Source organism: Helobdella robusta (genome assembly GCF_000326865.2).
Source record: "Helobdella robusta unplaced genomic scaffold HELROscaffold_283, whole genome shotgun sequence".
NCBI lineage: Eukaryota > Metazoa > Annelida > Clitellata > Rhynchobdellida > Glossiphoniidae > Helobdella > Helobdella robusta.
The window spans coordinates 5102-6855 of record NW_008704448.1 but is presented as its reverse complement, the minus strand read 5'-3'; the positions used below and the strand labels follow the sequence as shown (position 1 = coordinate 6855).

Genomic DNA, 1754 nt, shown 5'->3' with positions numbered 1-1754 from the left:
ATTACGAGCGAGATAGTTTGCCTGTGAGAGAGCGTGCTTGTGAGCGAGAGGGTAGAGAAAGAACAAAGAAAGGTGATAGATCCGCGCGCGCCTAATTTTGAATTTTATTTGAGTTATGCTAAATAAAAATCGGTCGATATTTTGACGAATTAATAAATATTTGAATGAAAAACTAAGTCAAAAAAAGATTTAACTTAAACTAATGCATAAACAATAAGTAATATAACGTCTATACACGTGGCAAACGTGTGTGTGTGTGTGTGTGTGTGTGTGTGTGTGTGTGTGTGTGTGTGTGTGTGTGTGTGTGTGTGTGTGTGTACGTATGTAGAACAATTGCACAATGCCTAAAAACCTACAGACCTACAGCCGACATGTAGTAAATGAATGTACAAATATACATTTACAAGCTGCCGCTCATTGATTGGTGGTAAATGCGTATTGCATCACGTGATATATTAAAATAACTATCCGAGAGTTACTAGCATGCAGTCGAGGGATATATAAACATAGTGTTTGTCGAAAATTAAGAATCGTTTGCAATAATATAGAGAGATTCTTTCCTTTGCCAATTTGCTTTGAACAACATTATTGAAAAATGTCTGGAAGAGGAAAGGGCGGCAAGGTCAAAGGAAAGGCCAAGAGCAGATCGAGCAGAGCCGGATTGCAGTTCCCGGTAGGAAGAATACACAGGCTGTTGCGCAAAGGCAACTACGCCGAGAGAGTTGGAGCCGGAGCGCCCGTATACTTAGCAGCGGTCATGGAGTATTTGGCGGCCGAAGTTTTGGAGTTGGCCGGAAACGCCGCCAGAGACAACAAAAAGACTCGTATCATCCCTCGCCATCTTCAGTTGGCCATAAGAAACGATGAAGAGTTAAACAAACTCCTGGCCGGAGTCACCATCGCCCAGGGTGGCGTTCTTCCAAACATCCAAGCCGTCCTCTTGCCCAAGAAGACTGCCAAGGTCGGCGGAAGCGGTTCCGCCTCTACTGGAGGAGCCAGTCAGGCTAGTCAAGCCAAGTAAAAAAGTACCCCGACCACACCACCTTAACAAAAGGCTCTTATCAGAGCCGCCCAATTTTAACGACTGTTTGCCTGCTCTTTTGCTATTGCTTCCGCCAATTTTTTTTTCTAGACATTGTTTCGTTGCCAAGCATTCCTATGGTTAGGGATTCGAGAATATAGACGAATCTATTTTTATGCACCTAACTTTTTAACTGATTAACAACGGCTGATGTTCTTGCGCTTTCAATAATGCTGCTAATGAATTGAATCGAGGTGCTTCAGCTGTCACCAACAAATTTCATAAGCAACAAAAATAATTTTAATCATCGATATGAAATCGTATTGAAAGTTCCTTCGCTGATTAAATTTGCCGATTAATTTACATTATAGACATGAAATGATGGGAATAATTATTGTAGTTTACCTTCTTTAAATAAATAATGCAATCAAATTGACGCCGTGCAGTTAGCTTTGTGCACGTTATTTAGCAAAAAATTGCTTCAGCTCTTTCCTATCTAACGTAATAAAGCTAATGCAATCATTCTGATTAACCGAAGGAGGCCCCCGACCACACCACCATAACAAAAGGCTCTTTTCAGAGCCGCCCAATTTTAACGACTGTTTGCCTGCTCTTTTGCTATTGCTTCCGCCAATTTTTTTTTCTAGACATTGTTTCGTTGCCAAGCATTCCTATGGTTAGGGATTCGAGAATATAGACGAATCTATTTTCATGCACCTAAATTTTTAACTAA

General features: G+C 40.9%; 1 protein-coding gene across 1 annotated transcript; it reads left to right on the top strand.

Annotated features, from left to right (window-relative positions):
• Positions 1–619: 619 nt before the first annotated feature.
• Positions 620–883, top strand: HELRODRAFT_147884 (hypothetical protein; the record flags this gene model as incomplete). Its single annotated transcript, XM_009020692.1, has 1 exon — positions 620–883. A coding segment is annotated over one exon (264 nt), but the record flags the coding sequence as incomplete, so codon positions are not given.
• Between the last annotated feature and the right edge of the window lie 871 nt (positions 884–1754).